The 25,282-nt window shown below is 52.5% G+C and overlaps 1 protein-coding gene across 1 annotated transcript; it reads right to left on the bottom strand.

The window, feature by feature from the left end:
* Positions 1-368: 368 nt before the first annotated feature.
* Positions 369-18,493, bottom strand: LOC311311698 (protein AF-17-like; the record flags this gene model as incomplete). Its single annotated transcript, XM_084441452.1, has 19 exons — positions 369-620; positions 1,461-1,548; positions 1,828-2,192; positions 3,677-3,753; positions 4,518-4,700; positions 5,630-5,778; positions 6,347-6,413; positions 6,633-6,741; positions 6,864-7,075; positions 7,959-8,792; positions 9,458-9,611; positions 9,771-9,857; positions 10,101-10,220; positions 10,857-10,950; positions 11,209-11,312; positions 16,337-16,446; positions 16,745-16,799; positions 17,469-17,548; positions 18,385-18,493. 19 exons carry the CDS (start codon positions 18,491-18,493, stop codon positions 369-371), a joined length of 3,249 nt encoding a protein of 1,082 aa, XP_084297578.1.
* Positions 18,494-25,282: the final 6,789 nt, after the last annotated feature.

Genomic DNA, 25,282 nt, shown 5'->3' on the forward strand with positions numbered 1-25,282 from the left:
CATACTAACATGTAATCTTGATCTTAATCTTGGATACATGTTTGTTTTATGTGTCTTAATGTGCTATTTAAAAAATCTCTTTGTTTATATTGTATATTTTTGATGGTTGCATGATCATCTGTGCACCAGTTTCGGCCTTAACACCCAGTTGAAAATTAGCTTTAAGCTAATACTGACATATTTATAGTCATGTTTCAATGTGTGCTGTTGATTAATATGTACTGTCCCTGTACAAATAAAATCGTAAATAAATAAATCAATAAAACTCAGTGTCCGGCCTTTCATAACATCCATTTCATCATCATCGCACCCCTTCGGGCGCTGAAATATCGTAAATCGGGACAGCGCCTCGGGGAAGTTGAGCGTCGCTAATTCGCTAATTCGACGTCCGCCGCCCGGCTCACCCCCGGCTTGAGAAGTGCGTTGTCATGCAGGCCGAAGAGCGGGATGCCCTGGCCGCCCTGCAGGGGCGCGGCGCCGGCGGAGGAGGGCAGCAGGCCGGACGACTGGGCGATGAGGGGCGAGGGCGGCGTGGAGCCGAGGGCCACGGCCTGCGTGAGGCGCTGCAGCTCACGCTGCCTCTGCTGCTGCAACATCTGGTACACCACCACCTGCTGCTCCTGAGAGAGAGAGAGGGGGGAGGGAGATGGGGGGAGGGAGGGGGAGGAGGAGGGAGAAAGAGAGAGGGGACGGGGGGAGGGAGAGGGGTGGGGGGGGGGGGGGGAGAGGGAGGGGGGAGGGGGGGGGGAGAGAGAGAGGGGGGAGGGGGAGGGAAGAGAGAGACAGAGGGAGGGGGCGGGAGAGAGGGAGGGAGAGAGAGAGAGAGGGGGGGAGGGAGGGAGATAGGGAGAGAGAGAGAGGGATGGATGGAGAGAGAGGGGGAGGGAGAGGAGGAGGGAGAGAGAGAGGGAGGGGGGAAGGAGGGAGGGAGGGAGGGAGGGAGAGAGAGAGGGGGGAGGGGGAGGGAAGAGAGAGACAGAGGGAGGGGGCGGGAGAGAGGGAGGGAGAGAGAGAGAGAGGGGGGGAGGGAGGGAGAGAGGGAGAGAGAGAGAGGGATGGATGGAGAGAGAGGGGGAGGGAGAGGAGGAGGGAGAGAGAGAGAGAGGGAGGGGGGAAGAAGGGAGGGAGGGAGAGAGAGGCAGGGAGAGAGAGAGAGAGAGGGGGAGGGAGAGAGAGAGAGAGAGGGAGGGAGTGAGAGAGAGAGAGAGAAGGGGAGGGAGAGAGAGAATGTAAGGGCAAGTCATTGGAACTTCGCACTTCCATAAATTGACCTGTTAACTGTGTTAGTAATAACAGCGTGACAATCACTGTTATTTGAAGCGTGTCCCATTCTTTACACGAATCAAGCACACGCAGGAAACAAACTGTGTGTGTGTGTGTGTGTGGGTGTGAGTGTGTGTGTGTGTGTGTGTGTGTGGGCATGTGTGTGTGTGTGTGTGTGTGTGAAGGCGGTTCCTTACGGGGCTGAAGTGCTGAGAGGTGAGGAACTGCTGGAGCTGCTGTTGCTGGAGAAGAAGCTGCTTCTGCTGTTCAGACAGCAGGGAAGACCTGCGACACACACACACACACACACACACACACACACACACACGCACACACACACACACACACACTCTGACTCAGGCGGACAGCCATAACAATGGTTACTGGTCATTCTGTCTGCGGTCATCAGTCAGAACCCACCAGACAGACTGTAAACACGTCAACAAGCCGTCAACAAACCAAACAACCCAACAACAGCTGTGGACCATCAAAGACCCGGCGCCGTCCGCGTGAACGTAAACAGATATGATCGGCGGGTCAAAGGTCGTGTCTCACGGTACTCACGGGCTCAGGCTCTTGGGCAGCTGCAGGCCCGGCGCCAGCGACCCGGGGTTGAGGGGGGGCGGCTGGGGTCGGAGGGCGGGCAGGGCGGGCTGGGGGACGCCGGACGCGTTGGCCGACTGCATCCCCCCGTTGAGGCCGCCCAGCACGCCGTTCAAGTTCAGCTGGGGGCTCCCCGCCAGCGACGCCATGAGCCCGCCCACCGCCGGAAGGGTGGAGCCGCCGGCCTGACCCAGGCTCTCGCCCAGGCTGCGCCCCAGTCCGTTGAGCAGGGGCTGGCCGAAAGGGGCGGGGCTCTGCTGAGGGGGCGGGGTGCTCTGGAACGAGAGGGAGGAGCTACTGCGGGAGGGACTGCCGGAGTGGAGGTCCTGGGGAGAGGGAAAGGAACGAGCATTTGATCGTTAAGTCGTAAAAATGACGCTGACAAAACGTTCGGTCTCGTGATGCAGCAGCTTGCAGATAAGTCTACGATTACGACCTCAAAGGGGGTTCAAAGGTGGGAAATCTCTCTAGAATGACAAATCACACCTATCTACGGTGGCCCCCTCTCGCGAGACTTGCCAAGCATCGCGTGCAGTGCCACGGTCCGCTCACGTGCACCTCGCTGACCTCAAAAACCTCTCTGTGGGATTTCAAAATAAAAGTCTTTCAATGTCCACTAAAACACAAGGTGTTCCACTCAGAATCCCATGTTTCCAATCACTAATTCCCCTTCAGACACATTCTAGAGAACCCCAGGTAGATGCAGTTTAAGTGCATTTTGAACAGGAATAAATCTTCAAGCTGATTCTCATCTACAGTCAGAATAGTTCGTTGGAGGTGATGTTTTGAATGGTGCATTTTTACTGATTCAGAGTTTGCTGTGGGTCACAGATTTAATCACTGATATTTAATAGATGGATAGATAGATAGATAGATAGATAGATAGATAGATAGATAGATAGATAGATAGATAGATAGATAGATAGATGGATGGATGGATAGATAGATAGATAGATAGATAGATAGATAGATAGATAGATAGATAGATAGATAGATAGATAGATAGATAGATAGATAGATAGATAGATAGATAGATAGATAGAGGGTATAAACGGGTTCTCACATTGAGATATAGAACTGACATGTATTCTGTCCATGTTAGTTCTTCTATCTTTTCTGGCTGTTTATCTTTTCTGGCTGTTTATATAGTCTGTCTGTCTACCTGTCTGTCTGTCTGTCTGTCTGTCTACCTGTCTGTCTGTCTGTCTGTCTGTCTACCTGTCTGTCTGTCTGTCTGTGTCTGCCTGTCTGTCTACCTGTCTGTCTGTCTGTCTGTGTCTGCCTGTCTGTCTGTCTGTCTGTCTGTCTGTCTGTCTGTCTGTCTGTGTCTGCCTGTCTGTCTGTCTGTCTGTGTCTGCCTGTCTGTCTGTCTGTCTGTCTGTCTGTCTGTCTGTCTGCCTGTCTGTCTGTCTGTCTGTCTGTCTACCTGTCTGTCTGTCTGTCTACCACTTCTACCTCTTCTGTCTGTCTGTTTCAACCCTGTGTTAAGGTCTTGTTTATCTCTGATACTGTTTTTTTGCTTCCCTCTGGAATATGTAGGGGTGGGTTGTATACCCACCTCCCTTGTTCTCTGTAAAGCGCATTGTGTTGCCTCTGGGTATGAAATGCGCTATACAAATAAAGTTGATAGATAGATAGATAGATAGATAGATAGATAGATAGATAGATAGATAGATAGATAGATAGATAGATAGATAGATAGATAGATAGATAGATAGATAGATAGATAGATAGATAGATAGATTGGTTGATTGATTGATTGATTGATTGATTGATTGATTGATTGATCTATCGCTGTGGGGAGACCCACCTCAGAGGAGGTCATGAAGGAGGTGTCGTTGAGGAAGCAGCTTTTCGACAGGGGGCTCTTACTGGTGCTGAGGTGGTCTGGAGAGGCAAGAGGCACAGACACAGGGGTTCAGACCAGTGCAGGGAAATCCATCACACACACACACACACACACACACACACACACACACACACACACACACACACACACACACTCACACACTCGCTTTCTGTACCATACAGACAACACACCAGGGCTTTGCGTGTGTTCTTAAGGTGGGCGGATATGACTGTCCCCTCATGTGAACTGACTGAGACTGACCAGAGCACAGCAGGGGGAGGAGGAGGAGGAGGAGGAGGAGGAGGGGGAAGAGGAGGGGGAGGAGGAGGAGGCGGAAGAGGAGGAGGAGGAGGAGGAGGGGGAGGAGCAGGGGGAAGAGGAGGGGGAAGAGGAGGAGGAGGAGGAGGGGGAGGAGCAGGGGGAGGAGGAGGAGGAGGGGGAGGAGGGGGAAGAGGAGGAGGAGGAGGAGGGGGAGGAGCAGGGGGAGGAGAAGGAGGAGGAGGGGGAAGAGGAGGGGGAGGAGGAGGAGGGGGAGGAGGAATGGGAGGAGGAGGGGGAGGAGGAGGAGGGAGGGAGGGATTTAAATCAAATCCATACAGAATGTACATAATCTACCCAGACCCTAATCTATCCCATCCCAGCTAGTTTCATACTTATAGAAAAGGTTCTTATTGAGTCATCTGAGTATCACAGTTTTAGTATCTCGCAGCCGGCGGCAACATTTCACCGCCACGGTTACGCCGCGCGCCGCACGCGACGAACAAACGGAATGTGGAGTCCCGTTGAGGGGGCGGGGCCTGACCGTGCATGGAGGAGAGGAAGCCGACGTGGGCGTGGCCTGTGAGGGCCTGGGGGGGGAAGGGCACGGCCAGCTCCACGTTGAGCAGCTGCAGGCGCTCCCTCTTGGCGGTCAGGCTGAGGATCTGGTCCTGGAGGCGCTGGTTCTCCTGCTGGAGGGAGTGGAGCGACTGGAGCATCTCCACGACTGGAGGGGGGAGAAGGGAGAAGGGGAGAGGGGGGGGGGGAGGGAGAGCGGGAGGGGGGGGGGGGGGGGGAGAGGGAGAGGGCGAGGGGGAGGGGGAGAGGAGGGGGGAGAGGAGGAGGAGGGGGGAGTAAGGGGGGAGGGGCGAGGAACAAGTATTACGACACGTCGGCGGCGTTCTTATTACCACACCTCTGGTACAGTGAGTCACGTCTCATTGTGCTATTTTATACAGCGAAGCCAATAGAGAATCCATGTGTAATCGCTGAATGATGACTCACGCCGTCACACCTACTCACAGTGAACTTTGAACCCTGGATGTGTACAGATTGTCAGAAGTGGGAATATACGTCGAACAGCCTAATAACAGATCAAACGGCGAGTTTGCGATACAAAGAGATACAAACTGTCTCTCGTGTCGTTATTCCACGAGCTGTTCAGTAAAGACGCGCCGACAACCCTCACAGAGTCACGGGTTGTGAAATATTAATCACTCTTATCATTGAGTCATATCACTGTGGGGATACAACTAGCTTGAGGAAGCTACACCAAGAGCTAAGACTAAGTTCCACTGATTTAATTTGTTCTCCGCATTTGACCCATCCCCTGGGGGAGCGGTGAGCAGCAGCGGTGCCGCGCTCGGGAATCATTTGGTGATGTAGCCCCCCAATTCCAACCCTTGATGCTGAGTGCCAAGCAGGGAGGCAATGGGTCCCATTTTTATAGTCTTTGGTATGACTCGGCCAGGGATCGAACCCACAACCTCCCAGTCTCTGGGCGGACACTCTAACCACTAGGCCACAGAGCTATATCTCTCAGTGCTCCTCCTCCCCCCTTCGAGAGTTTGGGAGAGGCGTCCGTTCTGCTCTAGATGGCCGTATTTCAGAGGGAGAGTGAGGGAGATCATGGCGCGGGTTCGAGGGCCCACTCACTGTTCACGCCCATCTCCCCGTTGCCATGCTTCTCCAGCAGCAGCTCGATGTGGGAGCTGGAGGGCGGGACGTTCTCCGGGCGACCCCTGACCCCGTGACCCGCCACCTCCCTCTGGTCGAACAGCAGTGGGAGGCTGCTCATTGGAGACCTGTGGGAGGAGGAGGAGGAGGAAGAGGAGGGGGTGGAATGTGATAATGAGGAGGAGGAGGTGAGGTAGACAGGAACAAAAATGTTTTTCCTACCTAGAATCTTTTGGGTTGCCTCTGAGATAATTCATCTCTTTAAAGCATGGGTTCCCAAACTCCATCAATGTGGGCCTCCCCTCTGAAAACAGTGACACACCCGCGCCCCCCCAACCCCCCAAATGTGTCCATTATGCAAGGCAGCGTTAGCTAGCCCATAACGTTACACAGCTCGGTGGCACCTGCTGCTAGTTAACGTATATGCCTGCGGGGGGAGGCTCTCTCTGCACTATCTATATACTTTAGTATACATCACTCCCATTATTTATTTTGATTTTCTGACCTTTAAAATCACGTTTCATTCATAAAAACCATCAAAAATATATATTTTTTTCCCTTTTTTTTTTTACTAACCATCCCTCCGTGCCTCCCCTGAATTTCTTTGGGGCCCCCCAGGGGAGGCCCGCCTCACAGTTTGGGAATGCCTGCTTTAAAGGAAGCCAGGAGAGTAGAAACTACAGAAGAAGAACTCACTGTGAAGATAGACTCTCTCTAGGGGAGTTGCCTTGACACGGGAAGCGGCAGTCGTCCAGGTCTGACTCTGATAGGAGACAGAAGAGAAGTATTTGAGTGTGTGTGTGTGTGTGTGTGCGCGTGTGCGTGTGACCTTCAGTGTAATGTATGTAACCGCATGGCAGCTGTGTTTGTTTGTGTGTGTTTGACCTTCAGTGTAATGTACAGTATGTAATCGCACGACAACTGTGTGTGTGTGTGTGTGTGTGTGTGTGAGTGTGTGTGTGTGTGTTTGTGTGTGTGTTACCTGGCAGTGAGGTCTGGGCTTGGCTCAGTAGTTGAGGGAGTGTAGAGAGGCAGCTGCTAAAAGGCTGGGAGGAACTGAGACAGTAGGAAGAGCTGGATCCCGGATGGACCTACACACACACACACACACACACACACGCACGCACACAAACATGTCGACCACACGTTTCCATGTCAGCGAAGCGCTCGCGACGGCGAACAAAGTCGTGGCGGCCGTTCGCTCCGAGGGTACCTGGACGGCGTGCGAGGAGGCGTTGACCGTGGCGAGGGACAGCGCGGAGGCGGCGTGGGACGCCAGGAGGCCCGACGAGAGGGCGGAGCTACACACGCCCCCGCCCAGGGACAGGGGGGCGCTACACATCCCCCCGCCCCCCCCCAAGGACAGCGTGGTGCTACAGACCCCCCCGCCGAGAGAGAGGGGGTCCTTATGGCTGGTGTAGATACCTGGGGGGGGGGGAGAGAGGTTGGGGGTGAGGGGGGAGAGGTTGGGGGGGAGGGGGGGGCAAGGGGGGAGAGGTTGGGGATGAGGGGGGGTGAGGGGGGAGAGGTAGGGGGGAGGGGGGGGCAAGGGGGGAGAGGTTGGGGGGAGGGGGGAGAGGTTGGGGGGGGGGGAGAGGTTGGGGGGGGGGGGGGAGAGAGAGGGGACCGTCAGACGTTTTTGAAAGAAACGGAAGGAATACAGGTCACACACACACACACACACGCACATCTCAGTTGGCGGCGAGATCTTATCTAGAGCAGGAAGTCACGTTAGTTACGAAGCAGAAACTGGCTTCGCTAGCAGGAGCCGAGCACAGATTACCCCCTGCATACTCAGCACACGCTCAAACACTTTTGGGGGGGGGGGCTGGTTCTACCACAGCGTCTACGATTACGCAAGCTGCTATGTGTAGCTTATCCAATCGCGCCCCTTACAACGAATCGTGTGGTTTGATATCTGTGGTATCTGGCAAACTTTGAACAGGTGCAAAAACAAACTATCTATCTGGCCCTGGGTGCGAGTTACATTTACATTTTACATGACAGTCATTTAGCAACTTTTATCCAAAGCGACTAACAATAATTGCATTTAACGTAGGAAAAGCCAATGTACTACTTGCCAGAACTCACAAGTGCATCTCCTTTCTGAAACAAGTGACTAAGAGCATAATCTAGCGCCGAGTGCTTCCTTGTTACTTTCGCCACTCTCACATCCAAGTGCGATCGCACGCCGACAGCCAAAACGCTGACTGGTTATCACGAGTGCACATCTCGCGGAGCGGACCCTCCCACACACACAGGATGAGGGTTACCACACGCCCACACACACACACACACACAGGCTCACCAGAGCCCAGCAGCGTGTTGGCACGCCCCGCGGAGAAGCTGTTGGAGGCGGATGAGGAGGAGGAGGAGGTGGAGGAGGAGGTGGTGGGGGTGATGGGAGGTTGGGGGGAGGGGTAGTTGGCGTGGGGCAGGCCGGCGGCGCCGGGGTAGAGCGAGGAGGGGGCCAGGGGCGGAGGAGGCGGGGCCGAGTGATGTTGTTGTTGTTGTTGATGGTGGTGATGGTGATGCTCCTCGTCCCTCCTCTCCCGGTTCTTGCTCCCCCGCGGTCGCCCGGGACCGTGGCGGCTCTTCTTCCCGCCGCGGTGGCGCCTCTCCCTGGGCGGTGGCGGCGGCAGCGGGGGCGTGGCCTTGCCCTCCTCCAGGTCCGCCTCCTCCAGGATGGGGGGCGTGGTCAGGTGCGACGGCCTGCAGGACTTGGACGGCTTGTGTTCCCCGGAGGGGGCCTTGCGGACCTTGGCCCCGCCCCCCAGCCCCGAGGAGGAAGTGATGCGCATGATGGAGCCGAAGGTGGAGATGGTGACCTTGGTCTCGAAGGAGCTGGCCTCGCCCTCCGACCTCTGGTGACCCTGTGACCCGTCCACGGGGGTCAAGGCCGGGGGCTGCAGCGAAGGCTTGTGGTATTTACTGTCCTTCTCCTCCTCCTCCTCCTCTTTCTCTTCCTCCTTCTCCTCCTCCTCCTCTTCCTCGACCTCCTCCTCCACCGCCCGCCTGGTGCGCTCCTTGCGCTCCTCGGCGCCGTGGTCGTCGGTGGCGGCGCCGCGGTCGTGGTCGCGCTCCAGACGAGACGAGGAGGAGAACTGGTGGAAATCCTGAGTGGAGGTGAGGGAGCCGGCGCCTGGAAAACAACGCAAACAGATCATACCCAGACAACTGCTATACTAATAAAGTTTGATTTGATTTGAACGTTACAGCGCAAAACCACTTTCGGTCCATCGTCCTTTTCAGTAAAAGGGACACATTTACAGAATGCCCTCCCGACTGAAATAAAAAACAGAAACTGATCAGAAAACGTTATGAAAAGGTGAAATATTGACTAAAACCAAACCAAACCTGTGACCACTGATTATCCTAACACACATGCACATAAACACATACTTTTAGATGAGAGCACACATGCACAGACAGACATTCATTTAGACCGTACGACACACACACATGCACACAGACACACACACACACCTACAAACAAACACAGACTGTAATGTGGTGTAGCTATTATATTGTGCGATATGTATTGTATGAAGTATTTTAATACTTATTCATGTGCCAACCTTTATATTTGTATTTTCGTGATAATGTCATGACCATTTAGTAGAGTAAATGAGAGTAGAAATAGAGTAGAAACGTCTAACCAGGGACAATGGTTGCAAATTAGCCTGTCTATAAACCCTACAGTATATGCATCTGTATGAAGTTTCTAACCTGCTACAATGTTGTTTGCATCGTCCCTGACAAATAAACTTTGAAATAACATTTTTAAAACCGTAAACATGTGGGTACCGGTGTTGAAGGGGCTGGATGAACAGGAGGAGGAGGAGCAGCTCTTCCCCGCGCTGCCCGGCTTCTTGCTCCGGTGGCCGAGGCCGTGCGTGCTCAGCCTCTTCAGCTTGCCCTCGCCGCCGCCGTCCTTGTTGCCATGGTGACCGGACGACAACTGCGTCACGGCAGAAAAGGTGGGTGGTGAGAGGGGAGGGGGGGGGGAGAGGGGGGGGGTTGAATTAGGTCATCGCTACGGAGGGAGACGAAGCTCAGAAAGCGCGGCGTTCGGACGGCGGGTGATTACCGGAGTCCGACGGGGTTCGGCGGCGGTTACCTTGTCGATGCCGGCGACCAGCGAGGACCCCAGGCCGTCCGAGGACTTCTTGTGCCTCTCCTTCTGCCTGCTCTTGTCCTTGTGGCTCTGAGGGGAGCCAAAGGGAGGGGATGATGACGTGACGGCACTCACACACACACACACACACACTCACACTCACACACACACACACACACAGACACACACACACACACACTCACACACACACACAGACGGGGGTCGCGTTCGTGACGGCGAAGACGCATGGCGAAAACGAACGGAAATATAGGAGCAGAGAGAACCGATAATACCCCACGACACACACACACACACACACACACGCCCCCTCACCTTCCTCTGGCGGTGGTGGTGGGAGCTGTGCTTGTCCTGGGAGGGGGAGGTGGAGCGCCCCCTGGGGTGGCTGAAGGAACTGCCCGTGGTGTCTCCGCCCGAGCGCTGGATCTTCTTCTGCTGTTGTGACCACGCCCACACAGAGACCACGCCCACACAGAGACCACACCCACACACAGAGACCACGCCCACACAGAGACCACACCCACACAGAGACCACGCCCACACAGAGACCACACCCACACACAGAGACCACGCCCACACAGAGACCACACCCACACAGAGACCACGCCCACACAGAGACCACGCCCACACACAGAGACCACGCCCACACAGAGACCACACCCACACACATAGACCACGCCCACACAGAGACCAGAAACAGGCGGTCAGGACGTACAATAACACCGTCTATACGTAGCTATAAGGCTAACAGTATACCTTGAGGGGCGGGGCGGGGGGGGTGGGGAGGGACAGCTAGAGAAACAGCCAATGGGAATCAATTTTCAAACGAGGCTTGAGGGGTTTCTGCGTTATTGCTTTGTGAAGTTGTATCTAAATAAATGTTAAAACCTCCTCGCCACTCCTAAGGTGCTTGGGTTCGGGCGTTCTCTCTCGTGATGTGAGAGCGGAACGAACGCGTATCGCCGCCTGTCTTCTCGACGGCTGGTGTCGCTTTGAAACGCTTCCCCCCCCGGACTGCCTGTCTTCTCGACGGCTGGTGTCGCTTTGAAACGCTTCCCCCCGGCCTCTTACCATCTTGCTGTAGTGGTGTTTGCAGTAGCCGCAGTATTTCACGTTGTCGGCATCGGGCCCCTCCTCCTCGCACAGCAGGCCGGCCATCTGGGCGCTGCACACACACACACACACACACACACACACGCGCACGCGCACACACACACACACACATGCACGCACACACACACACACACGCACACACATACACACACGCACACACACACACACACACCACGCAAGACATCAAAAAGTCAGACCGGAGAAAAGCCTCAGCTGCACACACGCACGCACGTACAGAGTGCACACACACACACTACACACACACACACACACACTACACACACACACACACACGCACGCACACACTCACCAGGTGACGTGGAAGGCCTGTCGGCAGCCCTGCCTGTTGCAGGTCATGCAGGCGCCGCACGCCGCCTTGCTCTCCCTGCCGTGGTCCTCGCAGATGTAGCAGGTCTGCCGGGAAACGCCGCCGGAGGGGGGGGGGGGAGGGAGGGAGGGAGGGGGAGGGGAAGACGGAAAACAGAGGTGAGGGGAGGAACGAGGCAGCCGGACGCGAACCTCGTCCTCTCGTCGGCGTCGGCGCGCCGGGTCGACCCGGAGGGGGAGTGGCTCGCGGGCGCGACAGGACGCCGCCGGGGGAGAAGATCTGGATTCAGGAACCGGGATGGTCTTTATTGAGAACGCTCCGGGGCTCCATGTTCTGCTGTTACTGATAGCAGATTGTCCTGAGATATTCTGCACTCCCCTGATACAAACCGCCCCCCCCTGATACATACCGCGCCCCCCCCCCCCCTCTCCCCCAGGCCCGCATTACTGAGGAGGAGGGGGAGGGAGGGGGGGAGGTTCTGTCTGGACAGGGGAGAGGGAGGGAGGGAGGGAGGGGGGGGAGACAAGAGGCCCAGCAACAGGTGCTGGACAAAGAAGCAGCCGGCTCCTTATCTTCCTGCTTCACCCCTCACTACTCTCACCACTCCTCCTCCTCTACCTACTCTCACCACTCCTCTCCCTCTCCCTACTCTCACCACTCCTCCTCTACACTCCTCTCACCACTCCTCCTCCTCTACCTTCTCTCCTCCTCCTCTCCCTCCTCTCACCACTCCTCCTCCTCTCCCTCCTCTCACCACTCCTCCTCCTCTCCCTACTCTCACCACTCCTCCTCCTCTACCTTCTCTCCTCCTCCTCTCCCTCCTCTCACCACTCCTCCTCCTCTCCCTACTCTCACCACTCCTCCTCCTCTCCCTACTCTCACCACTCCTCCTCCTCTCCCTACTCTCACCACTCCTCCTCCTCTCCCTACTCTCACCACTCCTCCTCCTCTACCTCCTCTCACCACTCCTCCTCCTCTCCCTACTCTCACCACTCCTCCTCCTCTCACTACTCTCACCACTCCTCCTCCTCTCACTACTCTCACCACTCCTCCTCCTCTCCCTACTCTCACCACTCCTCCTCCTCTACACTCCTCTCACCACTCCTCCTCCTCTCACTACTCTCACCACTCCTCCTCCTCTACACTCCTCTCACCACTCCTCCTCCTCTACCTCCTCTCACCACTCCTCCTCCTCTACCTCCTCTCACCACTCCTCCTCCTCTACCTCCTCTCACCACTCCTCCCCTACCTACACTCCTCTCACCACTCCTCCTCCTCTACACTCCTCTCACCACTCCTCCTCCTCTCACTACTCTCACCACTCCTCCTCCTCTCCCTCACTACTCTCACCACTCCTCCTCCTCTACACTCCTCTCACCACTCCTCCTCCTCTACCTCCTCTCACCACTCCTCCTCCTCTCCCTACTCTCACCACTCCTCCTCCTCTCCCTACTCTCACCACTCCTCCTCCTCTACACTCCTCTCACCACTCCTCCTCCTCTCACTCCTCTCACCACTCCTCCTCCTCTCACTACTCTCACCACTACTCCTCCTCTCACTACTCTCACCACTCCTTCTCCTCTCACTACTCTCACCACTCCTCCTCCTCTACACTCCTCTCACCACTCCTCCTCCTCTCCCTACTCTCACCACTCCTCCTCCTCTACCTCCTCTCACCACTCCTCCTCCTCTACACTCCTCTCACCACTCCTCCTCCTCTACACTCCTCTCACCACTCCTCCTCCTCTACCTCCTCTCACCACTCCTCCTCCTCTACCTCCTCTCACCACTCCTCCTCCTCTACACTCCTCTCACCACTCCTCCTCCTCTACCTCCTCTCACCACTCCTCCTCCTCTCCCTACTCTCACCACTCCTCCTCTACACTCCTCTCACCACTCCTCCTCCTCTCACCACTCCTCCTCCTCTACCTACTCTCACCACTCCTCCTCTACTCTCCTCTCACCACTCCTCCTCCTCTACCTCCTCTCACCACTCCTCCTCCTCTCCCTACTCTCACCACTCCTCCTCCTCTCCCTACTCTCACCACTCCTCCTCCTCTACCTCCTCTCACCACTCCTCCTCCTCACACTACTCTCACCACTCCTCCTCCTCTACCTACTCTCACCACTCCTCCTCCTCTCCCTACTCTCACCACTCCTCCTCCTCTCCCTACTCTCACCACTCCTCCTCTACCTACTCTCCTCTCCTGATGGACTCTCTCTCTCTCTCCTAATACACTCTGTACTCTCTCTCTCTCCTACTAGACTATATACTCTCTCTGTCTCTCTCCTAATACACTCTGTACTCTCTCTCTCTCTCCTACTAGACTACATACTCTCGCTCTCTCTCTCTCTCTCTCTCCTAATAGACTGTACTCTCTCTCTCTCCTATCCTAAGAGACTCTGTTTTGTCTATCTCCTACTAGACTACATACTCTCTCTCTTACTCTCCCTCCTCCTGCTCTCTCTCAGCTCTCCCTCCCTCTCTCCCCTCTCCCAACATCACTCTCCCTCCTTCTCCCACTCTCCCCCTCTCTCCTCCACCTCCCTCCTCCTCCCACTCCCCCTCCCTCTCTACCCTCCCCTAAAGTGACTCTACCTCTCTCTCCCTCCTCTCTCTCCTCCTCCTCCCACTCTCCCTCCCTCTCTCCCCTCCCCTAAAGTGACTCTACCTCTCTCCCTCCTCTCTCTCCTCCACCTCCCTCCTCCTCCCACTCTCCCTCCCTCTCTCCCCTCCCCTAAAGTGACTACCTCTCTCTCCCTCCTCTCTCTCCTCCACCTCCCTCCCTCCCTCCTCCCACTCCCTCTCTCCCCTCCCCTAAAGTGACTCTACCTCTCTCTCCCCCTCTCTCTCCTCCACCTCCCTCCTCCTCCCACTCCCTCTCTCCCCTAAAGTGACTCTACCGCTCTCTCCCTCCTCTCTCTCCTCCACCTCCCTCCTCCTCCCACTCTCCCTCCCTCTCTCCCCTCCCCTAAAGTGACTACCTCTCTCCCCCTCCTCTCTCTCCTCCACCTCCCTCCCTCCCTCCTCCCACTCCCTCTCTCCCCTCCCCTAAAGTGACTCTACCTCTCTCTCCTCCACCTCCCTCCTCCTCCCACTCTCCCTCCCTCTCTCCCCTCCCCTAAAGTGACTCTACCTCTCTCTCCCCCCTCTTTCTCCTCCTCCCACTCCCCCTCCCTCTCTCCCCTCCCCTAAAGTGACTCTACCTCTCTCTCCCTCCTCTCTCTCCTCCACCTCCCTCCTCCTCCCACTCCCCCTCCCTCTCTCCCCTCTCCTAAAGTGACTCTACCTCTCTCTCCCTCCTCTTTCTCCTCCACCTCCCTCCTCCTCCCACTCCCCCTCCCTCTCTCCCCTCCCCTAAAGTGACTCTACCTCTCTCTCCTCCACCTCCCTCATCCTCCCACTCCCCCTCCCTCTCTCCCCTCCCCTAAAGTGACTCTACCTCTCTCCCTCCTCTCTCTCCTTCACCTCCCTCCTCCTCCCACTCCCCCTCCCTCTCTCCCCTCCCCTAAAGTGACTCTACCTCTCTCTCCTCCACCTCCCTCATCCTCCCACTCCCCCTCCCTCTCTCCCCTCCCCTTAAGTGACTCTACCTCTCTCCCTCCTCTCTCTCCTCCACCTCCCTCCTCCTCCCACTCCCCCTCCCTCTCTCCCCTCCCCTAAAGTGCCTCTACCTCTCTCTCCTCCACCTCCCTCCTCCTCCCACTCCCCCTCCCTCTCTCCCCTCCCCTAAAGTGACTCTACCTCTCTCTCCCTCCTCCCACCACTCCCTCCACTCTCCTTTGTCCGAAAGCTGTTAGCCACATGTGACGGTGGGGCAGAGAGATGGCATCTGGATGTATGTATAAAGAAGAGTACGGGGGGGGGGAGGGGCCTATCGGTTTTCCCTGTCCACTGGGGGGGGGCTGTGTTTTCCCTGTCCACTGGGGGGGGCTGTGTAAGAATGCGCGGAGCTAATCTGGACGAATGGCTCCTAGATCCTGGGGCTGCACGCAATTTACTGTAGCCGACGCTGTAACCCGATACCGGCTGGCATGTGCACACCGGGCACACACACACACACACACACACACACACACACACAGACAGACAAAGACTCTCTCTCCCCTCTCCTACTCTCCCTCCTCCTGCTCTCTCTCTCCCTCCTACTCTCCCTCCCCTCTCTCCCCTCTCCCAATGTCCCTCTCCCTCCTTCTCCTGCTCTCCCCCTCTCTCCTCCTCTAAAGTGAACGGAGATGCACTCTACTGCAAATGTGTAGTAGATCCACATACATTCTGTACGTACACACATGCACTCGCTGAAAAACAAAGGCATGTCAGTAGATAGCCCATTGACTCGTCTGGCGACGTACTGTAATGCAATAGCATAAGAGCTTCCATTCAAAAAAAAAAAAGGCGGTAGGTGGAATATTGATTTTTCAGAACGGGCGTCACTCCAGACAACCATTACCCAGCATGCAGTCTGCAAGACCCTGGATCCTACCCTATCCTCACCCTTCTAGACGAGTCAAGCAGTTCAGAATCCCTCCAGAGGTTACACACCTGTGACCAGAGCGCTCAGCTAACATAACAGCTACAATCCAAATCAATCCATGGTCAATTTCACAACATTGCCTCTCAACATACTTGACCACTGGAGCTAAGAGATGCTGTCATAGGTCGTTCATGTAAAGTGAGAGGCCACATGAAGGGGCGAGGTAGGATACAGGAAGTGACGTGGTGTGGTACAGGAAGTGGAGTGTTGGGGTACAGGAAGTGTTGTGGTGTGGTACAGGAGGTGTTGTGGTGTGGTACAGGAAGTGACGTGGTATGGTACAGGAAGTGTTGTGGTGTGGTACAGGAAGTGGCGTGGTGGGGTACAGGAAGTGGTGTGGTGTGGTACAGGAAGTGGCATGGTGGGGTACAGGAAGTGGTGTGGTGTGGGACAGGAAGTGGCGTGCTGGGGTACAGGAAGTGGAGTGTTGGGATACAGGAAGTGGCACGGTGTGGTACAGTAAGTGGTGTGGTGGGGTACAGGAAAGGGGCATGTTGTGGTACAGGAAGTGGCGTGGTGTGGTAATGGAAGTGGTGTGGTACAGGAAGTGGCGTGGTGGTGGTGTGTGGGACTACCTTAATGTATCTCTCGTGAGGGACGTACTGCAAGACGATGGGCTCCATGGTGAGGACGTTGGCAAACTGCACCTCTGGGATGTAGAGGGCGCACACCACGTGGGCCCAGCCTGTTGGGGAGACCGGCGTTCGTGTCAGAGCACACACACACACACACACAAACACACACGCTTGCTCGTACCAAAACAAAACACGGTACACTTCAAAGACCAGCTATAGTGGAAAGATATCTCAACACACCCAGTCAACTGCCAATATCAAATTATTTGGCCGAGCTATCGGCCGCCAGACCTTGACCTCTCCGAATACGTCAAAGATCAAATTGAAGACGTCTGGACGACAGAGGAGGAGAACGTGGGAGGGTCAGGGGGATGAAAGAGAGGAGGGGAAAGTGATCCGTTTATGTACCTCCGCTGTCCGTCCTCTTGAGGGCGCCATCTTTGTGAGGGCACAGCTCGCATCTCTGAGGCACAAAGACAGCAGACCTCAAAACTGGGACACAACACCGATGGGCGACATTGCCTCCGTGAGTGACATCAACATATGGTTAACATTGATGCAGTGGATACAGTGAAGGGATTAGATATTAGATACTTTACATCCTCTTTAATGACTGCTAGTGTAACATGGCTGGTGTAAAACTGTGAAGTGAGCTGTGAAAAAATATGAAGTGAAATAAGATATATCATGTGGTCTATTCAACATACCGGTCATCTCATACAGTAAGTCTGCGGTAGGCTAGTTAGATGGATTGGGCACGATACTAGAGTTATCTTTACTGGAGATTTTACTTCTTGTATATTTTGTACTTTAAAGTACTTTCTGTACACCTGTAGACTGTATAGTTTGCCTTTTTGAGACTTTATTGTACTGCTCTTTTTGTACATTTCTGTGCCAAACTTGTGTTATATTGTATTGTTTTGTGTATCTGTCTGCAATAACAGAATTTCCCATTGAGGATAAATAAAGTTTCTATCTATCTATCTATCTATCTATCTTTCTATCTATCTATCTATCTATCTATCTATCTATCTATCTATCTATCTATCTATCTATCTATAGTCCTCATGTATACTCGCAGATGCTCATATACTCTGGTAAATACGGTACATGCTGTAGCTGCACCACTCACCACCCGCGCTGCTCTCTCCTGTGATTCACACTTCCTGCAGAACCACGGCCCAGTGGGCACCTGGACGATGCCGTAGCATGCTGAGATACACAGGTGTGCAGAGACACACACACAGGTGCACACACACACACACACACACACACACACACACACACACACACACACACACACACACACACACAATCAGGTAAATATGTCTGAAAGTTGTAGGCCATCGCCCACAACAGTCATCAATAATTACAGTGTTATAACAGAATCCCGAGTATAATAGCTTCTTCTTCTACATCGTGGTACAGTGGAAGATTCAGTTCAGATTAACATACACTGTTATCATAATCATAGAGAAAGTATTTTTCAGTAAGCTATGTAAATGTAGCCCAAAGATAGGGAACTTGAAGGGGTTAGTTTGGGCATCCTACTGCCCCCCCGCAAGGGTTACTTGGGAACAAAGTTGAGGCTATCCCCCTATCCTATTCAAGTGGCCTAGCAAACCGCAACTTCCAACATGAAAGAAATACATCGACAAAAAAGTAGCCGATTTTTTTGGCGACATAACAACGCGACACGGCAACACTATTTCGACTCAGCGACACATAATATCAACAAAGCCAGGGGATACATTCAGGAAACAATGTATCCGCGGCCCTGCAAAGCCAGCTTTATGCAACTGCAGATGTAGCAAACGGGCTACTGGCGGTGCGTAACTTTGTACAGAATAACAGCCACAGGACCGAACCGGCGCCATAAGACTTGGGATGTCATTTTTCATGTCCTGTCCACGGATCACACGCTGGAGGAAATAACACCCCCTCCCATACATAAACACAGACAGACGGGCACGCACGCACGTCGCGTAGCACCCCACCCTCCCCCCAAACGCGGTAATTACATTGTAAAAGACAGCGAGTCTAGTTACCTTGGTGCACAGCGACGCTGCACCCATGCCCATCACAGTACACAAGCGGGTTCTCAGCCCAGCCTCGCTCATCCGAACACACGCAGCAACCTCCAACCATTTCCCGCATACTGGTCCCATATGGTTATTTACTCGGTTTTGCGACGACTAAACCTCGCCAGGGTGTCGAAATGTCCCTGACTTTAAGGGCGTATCAAGCATGGTGTAAGTCGGTGGTCGTGCGATCTAGTGCCATCGAGAATGAATCTCAGCGTGGGGCTCACGGGTACAGCGAGTTTTCCGTGATGTCCTCCCCGTCCCCAGTCGAATCGATGCTGTGCGCATGCTCGCACACGCTGAATACAATCAGTCACACTTTGCTTGAAGGTGGCAACATCTTTCTTTCTCTACGTGCGTCTTTAGTTTTCTATGCTCAGTAAAATGTAACGTACAGACCTTTAGTTCCTTAGATACAGTATTGTACCAGAGAAGTATTTGGGATTTATCTGTCCGTAATATCTGTCCTTCATGCGGATGTCAGGGCTGGGAGGATAAAGCAGACCCTAACAGTGGCTGCCTGCCTTAGACGCATTTAACACATAGCGCCATCTTTTGGGAACCCTCTCCAAAACGAAATGTCCAGCAGCCTAAAATCAGCACAGTTCAAGAGGGTCATAAGCTTTCATGCCGTTTGGTCAGTCACATAAACTTCTCCATACAATGTATGAACAGAGAATCTTAAATTTCTGGACATGGCAATGATCTGCTTGAAGAGTATTAAGCTAAGATATATGCCTAGTTCTACTTTTCTATGATATCATAAATAGGCTATAAATATAGGCTATATGTTCTTCAATCTAATGAATCAACAACAAAAAAGGGAAATGCTGTGATAGACCTATAGGCTATAGTCGGATGAATACGATTAATTAAATTTAGCGTTGACGTTTCTAAAATTGATTATTACATTGTCCTTTTTAATTTATAACCTATTAATTACTCATTAATCTATGTTCCATTTCAAAATATTGTAATGGCGGTTATGACATCACGACCTCAGACACTTAAATAGGCCTATAGCTAAATTACAGGGGGAAAAAAGATCAATTTGGCTCCATGGCAACCAACAATTTACTTGAATTAGTTCAATGAATTAGTTAAATTAAGACTTTGATATTCAATTACCTCAGAATCAGGTTTATTTAGGGTAGGTTTTCACAAGGAATTTGCTTTGGACTGGTATAGCACAAGATAGACAGCAATAGACAAAGTACAAGGACAAGACAGGACAGTGCAAAAGACAGAACAGTGCAAACTACAGGACAGTGAAAAAGATAATAATATAAAACTTTTAGTTATTAGCATAATTTTACATACATTTAATAGACAGGCATTGCAGGAAATCACATGCATTAATCCAAGTTGGATTGCCACATGTGTCGGCAAAAAGCAATAAGGCAAATGCAGTATGATCCTATGCAATGCAATCCTATATACAATAGCCTACAATCGAAATTCATGCGCAAATGAATGCTGCAGGGTGAGAGGGGGACACGGGCCTTGATGATGAGACTGGTTGCAGTCGAGAAGAAACTACCTTTGTGCCGAGAGGTCTTGCTCCTGATGGACCGCAGCCTCCTCACCGGAGGGGAGTGGTTTGTGGAGTTGGTGTCCGAGGCGGGATCGGTCGGCCACAATCTTTCTTATCCACTTCAGGGCCCTGGAGGCGTGCAGATCCTGGATGGATGGCTGTTTGCAGCTGATCAACTTCTCAGCAGAGTGGATGACATGCTGCAGTCTGGCCTTGTTCCTGGCTGTGGCGGACTAGATGGTGATGGAGGAGGTGAGGATGGACTCAATGATGGAGGTGTTTAAGTGATGGAGAAGGTGATGATGGACTCAATGATGGAGGTGTTTAAGTGATGGAGAAGGTGATGGAGGAGGTGAGGATGGACTCAATGATGGAGGTGTTTAAGTGATGGTGGAGGTGAGGATGGACTCAATGATGGAGGTGTTTAAGTGATGGAGAAGGTGATGGAGGAGGTGAGGATGGACTCAGTGATGGAGGTGTTTAAGTGATGGAGGAGGTGAGGATGGACTCAATGATGGAGGTGTTTAAGTGATGGAGGAGGTGAGGATGGACTCAGTGATGGAGGTGTTTAAGTGATGGAGGTGTTTAAGTGATGGAGGAGGTGAGGATGGACTCAATGATGGAGGTGTTTAAGTGATGGAGAAGGTGATGGAGGAGGTGAGGATGGACTCAGTGATGGAGGTGTTTAAGTGATGGAGGAGGTGAGGATGGACTCAATGATGGAGGTGTTTAAGTGATGGAGGAGGTGAGGATGGACTCAGTGATGGAGGTGTTTAAGTGATGGAGGTGTTTAAGTGATGGAGGAGGTGAGGATGGACTCAATGATGGAGGTGTTTAAGTGATGGAGAAGGTGATGGAGGAGGTGAGGATAGACTCAGTGATGGAGGTGTTTAAGTGATGGAGAAGGTGATGGAGGAGGTGAGGATGGACTCAATGATGGAGGTGTTTAAGTGATGGAGAAGGTGATGGAGGAGGTGAGGATGGACTCAATGATGGAGGTGTTTAAGTGATGGAGGAGGTGAGGATGGACTCAATGATGGAGGTGTTTAAGTGATGGAGAAGGTGATGGAGGAGGTGAGGATAGACTCAGTGATGGAGGTGTTTAAGTGATGGAGAAGGTGATGGAGGAGGTGAGGATGGACTCAATGATGGAGGTGTTTAAGTGATGGAGGAGGTGAGGATGGACTCAATGATGGAGGTGTTTAAGTGATGGAGGAGGTGAGGATGGACTCAATGATGGAGGTGTTTAAGTGATGGAGGAGGTGAGGATGGACTCAATGATGGAGGTGTTTAAGTGATGGAGAAGGTGATGGAGGAGGTGATGATGGACTCAATGATGGAGGTGTTTAAGTGATGGAGGAGGTGAGGATGGACTCAATGATGGAGGTGTTTAAGTGATGGAGAAGGTGATGGAGGAGGTGAGGATGGACTCAATGATGGAGGTGTTTAAGTGATGGAGGAGGTGAGGATGGACTCAATGATGGAGGTGTTTAAGTGATGGAGGAGGTGAGGATAGACTCAGTGATGGAGGAGGTGAGGATGGACTCAATGATGGAGGTGTTTAAGTGATGGAGGAGGTGAGGATGGACTCAGTGATGGAGGTGTTTAAGTGTACAGGGCTTTGGCAGGTTGCACTTCTTCAGCCGCCTCAGGAATAACTCCTCTGTATAGAGGAATAACTCCTCCTCCACTATCTTTAGAGCGTTGAGCTTAAGGTTATTTTGTCCGGACAACAGATGGTCAGTCTCCCATCTGTAGGCGGACTCGTCCCCCTTAGAGATGAGCCCCATGAGGGTGGTGTCGTCCACAAACTTCAGAAGCTTGACTGGTGACTGGAGGTGCAGCTCTTCGTGTAGAGGGAGAATAGTAGACCTTTCCGGCACTCATACAGTTAATGGTTGATCGCTCAATTCATAATAATGCATTTTGACAGCAGCCAGTTCTTTTCAGTAGTTATATTGAATATTCAGTCGAGATCACTTTAGTCAAAACTGACCTATTTATTTTACAAAAATACAGCATATGAATTTTGGCGGTGTGCTCTGTTCGGGGGGCCCCCTGCCTTCCACAGCATGTGGAAAGCGCGTTAGTAGGGGGAGGCGAAATCTAGATGTTCCCCCCCTCTGGGCCAGCTTAGCCCAGAGTGCCGGAAGAGGGAACGGCATCGATTTAGCTCCCTGCCTCTATGACGATCAGAGTGGGCTGCGATCGGGAAGTCGCTCGGAGGTAACTCAGCCCACTAAGACCGTCAAAGAGAGCCACAGGGGGACTGCTGTACATCATAGTCCCTGGCCTCCACGGGCCGACGCTTCGTGGAGTTCCGAGTACAGCCTAAAGCCTCTGCCTCCATGGTGACCGGAGGGACCGCTGGATGGCCCTTCAGAGATGTCTCGGCCCACGATTACCACGGAGAGCCACAGAGACTAAGCAAGTGAAGTTCCACGGCTTCCACTAGCCGACGCATATCGGAATACCAGAAGAATGCAGCAATACCCCCGGAACAGAGAGCAACGATGACAACAGAGATGACATCGACAGAACACAGGTGGAGCAGGGGAGGAGGTGAGGCGAGCACGCAGATACGAGCGATCAGCAGTAATGGCAAGAGCGAACAATAACATGTTTCGACAGCTTAAATACATGCACTCTAGCGTGCTGGACCAATCCTATGACAGCGGACAGTCAGCTGGTAGGTTGCGTCATTACGGGGTGTAACTGATTAGCCTCTGCTGATTTGCCCAGCGTTGACGTCCGTGCCTCACCTGAAGTTGCGTCGGAGACTTCATTTTTTATTGTGTTTATTTTATAATTTCATGGGCAATGCTGTTTCATGGTTGCTAAAAGTATAGGCTTATCTTATCTCAATCAACAGGCCTGCAGCCAAAAGTTTGGATTGGAAAGCTCCCAATACCCAGTGTGACCATCACATGAGCTGAGTAAGCTGCCACAAAGTTAGACAAAGGTAAGACTGTGCTATTGAACTACTAGTGGTGGGAATACCCCTATGCACAGGAATATAAATAGCTCTCATCGTTCAGGGAAATAAGTTGTAAAAAGGCTGATCCCCTGGGTGTCTCAACCTCATGGGGCGGAGAGAAGTCCTACGAGTGGAGTTTCGTTTTTTTTCCAGAATATTTCAAACTGTTAAAACTTAATTGCTTTAAAAATACCAAACCGAGAGAGAGAGAGAGAGAGAGAGAGAGAGAGAGAGAAAGAGGGAGGGGGGAGAGGGAGGGAAAAAAGATTTAAACATTTTCATGTAAAGGCTTTGGGGATGTTATGGGTCCAGTGGGTGCCTTGTGATAAAGACAAGAGACCACACACTTGTCACAGATCTCATCTCTCCTGTGACTTCAATTCTAAAACTAGCTTAATGTTATTCTTATAAACACAAGCTATGTACAGCCAAAGGATGCAAATGACCAAGGGGAGGTCCCGACATTCTTTCTCCTCCTGGAGAAAAGAGGGTGTCTGGCTGTTTGGCATAAAGGTATGGGACAACATCAATTTGTTTTCTATTCAGAAATCTTGTGTTCTATTCAGCAAGAACACAGAACCCCAAATTGCTCCCAATGAGCAGGCTGGCACCTTGCATGGCAGCTGCCACCATTTGTGTGTGAATGTGTGTGTGAATGGGTGAATGAGAGGCCATTGTAAAGCGCTTTGGATGAAAGTGCTATATAAGTGCAGTCCATTTACCATCTAAAGTGATCTTGCATGTAATGACCTCACCTCTCTCTTTCTCTCTCCGTCTCTCACAGTTAAACCAGGACAAAACTGAAGTATTGATCATTGGTGAAGAAGATAAAAGAGAGAGACTATCGGTGCACTTAAAAACTATCTGTCACTGAATACCAAATGTCAGGCCAGAAACGTAGGTGTCGTGCTGGACTCTGATCTTAGCTTTGAGGCCAGACCGCCACTGAGGTTTCCCGTGACACTGACTTTAAACATCTCTGCCTCTGAAAGTCGTCGCTAGAGCAGTGCCTAAAACTGACCAATCAGAGCCACTGCCTACATCTCCAATGGTGTGAAGGACCTGCCTTACCGGATGATGTCGTCCCCCTATCTTCGTCCCTAACTGGAGTGGAGAATCAAAACAAAAGAGAACATTCCCCGTCTCGTTACAAAGGGCCGCCCCATAGACTTGGGACTGGTCCTGCAATGTAGTTTTATTTTCAATATCTCAAATCATTTCCATCCACTTTTAGCAATGAAATCTGGACGAATGTCTTCAGTCTCTAGTTCCGCAGTGTTTAGAGACTGACCCGTGAGTCTACCCATCAGAAGACCAGTGCCTCAGCTGGGGGGCCTTGTGAAGGGTACGGCCAAGGTCGGTGATGTTACCACCAAGAAGGTCCTGGAAGCGCATTGTATTGCCTTTGTGTATGGAATGCGCGGTATAAATAAAGTTTGATTTGACTTGGTCTGGAGGGAGAGCCTTCTCAGAAGACTCTGAAGTACCAGGATGTTGAGACTCTCCTCCAGGGCTCAGACACCGATGGCCCCACAGCTCCCCAGTGTAAGACGTGATGTTGACTCATGTATTTTGAGAATTACTTTTCCATTACGTCTACGCTTTCGATCTTACTTAAACTGGGTGATATTAAAAGTAAGACGTTATTACACTTTAGATTTCTGAGATGTGGCGTGAAACAGTTACAGGACAGAAAGTCTGGCTTGCTGTTGTTGTGGTTGTTAACTATTCTCCCACTGTTGTGTTCGGTGTGCTCATAGACGACCGAGGACGCAGGCCAGCTCAGGCCAGTGCAGCAAGATTGACAGAGTGCAGTGGTGAGTAAGGACTTGGGGGATTTGATGTAATGTTTCTGAATGAGGTCAACATTGTTTTCATACACCACACAGGTTGACCCCTGCGACCTCTGTGGTAAACACTTTCTGTAGACACATTAAGGTGGCAAGGCACGGGGGAAATGTATTGATTGTGTTTTACAAATCCTGTCACATCACCCCCATCCTGGCTGCCCCGCGCTGGCTCCCAGTGCACTATAGGATCAACTTCAAGGTCCTGCTGCTTACCTTCACAGCCCTCCGTGGCCACGCCCCCATATGTGACCTCATCCACGCTCACACAACCAGCCGGTCGCTGAGGGCATCCGACCAGGGGCTCCTGGCGGTGCCTCGGACCAGGCTTAAAACGCAAGGGGGAACGCACTCCCCCAGGACTTGAGAGCCTCTGCCTCAGAAAATACTTTTAAAAAACTGTTGAAAACGCACCTGTTCAGACAGGCTTTTGGCTGCTAGTAGCTCTGATTGCTGAGTTTGTTATTGTCTGTCGTTTCTATGTTGTTGTGGTTTTCTTTACCT

This window comes from Borostomias antarcticus (assembly GCF_949987555.1).
Source record: "Borostomias antarcticus genome assembly, chromosome: 7".
Lineage (NCBI taxonomy): Eukaryota > Metazoa > Chordata > Actinopteri > Stomiiformes > Stomiidae > Borostomias > Borostomias antarcticus.